The sequence below is a fragment of the Phalaenopsis equestris genome, unplaced genomic scaffold (genome assembly GCF_001263595.1).
Source record: "Phalaenopsis equestris unplaced genomic scaffold, ASM126359v1 Scaffold179589, whole genome shotgun sequence".
Taxonomy (NCBI): Eukaryota; Viridiplantae; Streptophyta; class Magnoliopsida; order Asparagales; family Orchidaceae; genus Phalaenopsis; species Phalaenopsis equestris.
The window spans coordinates 1-478 of record NW_018199538.1 but is presented as its reverse complement, the minus strand read 5'-3'; the positions used below and the strand labels follow the sequence as shown (position 1 = coordinate 478).

Below are 478 nucleotides of genomic sequence, written 5' to 3'. Positions count from 1 at the left end.
CATAAAACCACCACCCAAATCATTCCCCCATCCCTCCCCAAACTCCATCTCCAGGAGAACCCAGAATCAGTCTCAATCATAATCTCAAATCTACAGGTCGAAGTAGACGGATCCACGTCCGTAATAGTTGCCAGATTATTGAACCCGCAGGCCACCTCATTCTGATCATTTATCTGATAATAGCTGTTGAAAGCATAAGATATGTTCCCCCTCGCCTCCAGATTGCCGCACGAAGTCTTGTATCCAAGACTAGTACAGTCCGCATTCTCACACGCATAGCTTACACTCGGCGCCACATTCGCATCGTCCAGGCTCGCGGATGGCTTAAAAACGCACCATTTCTTGTCCAGATACCTCACATTCTTCGCTTTTACAAGACCGCCGCCATTTGCCGTTCCCAGATTTAGCTGATACTTCGGCAGACCATCGTAAGTGTACAATCCCCAGTGCCGCTCGAAATTCCCCGGCAGGGTGCTCT

General features: G+C 49.4%; 1 protein-coding gene across 1 annotated transcript; it reads right to left on the bottom strand.

Moving 5' to 3' along the window:
- Positions 1-8: 8 nt before the first annotated feature.
- On the bottom strand, positions 9-473 carry LOC110034258 (glucan endo-1,3-beta-glucosidase 6-like; the record flags this gene model as incomplete). The annotated part of the gene is made up of 1 exon (XM_020738539.1): positions 9-473. A coding segment is annotated over one exon (465 nt), but the record flags the coding sequence as incomplete, so codon positions are not given.
- Between the last annotated feature and the right edge of the window lie 5 nt (positions 474-478).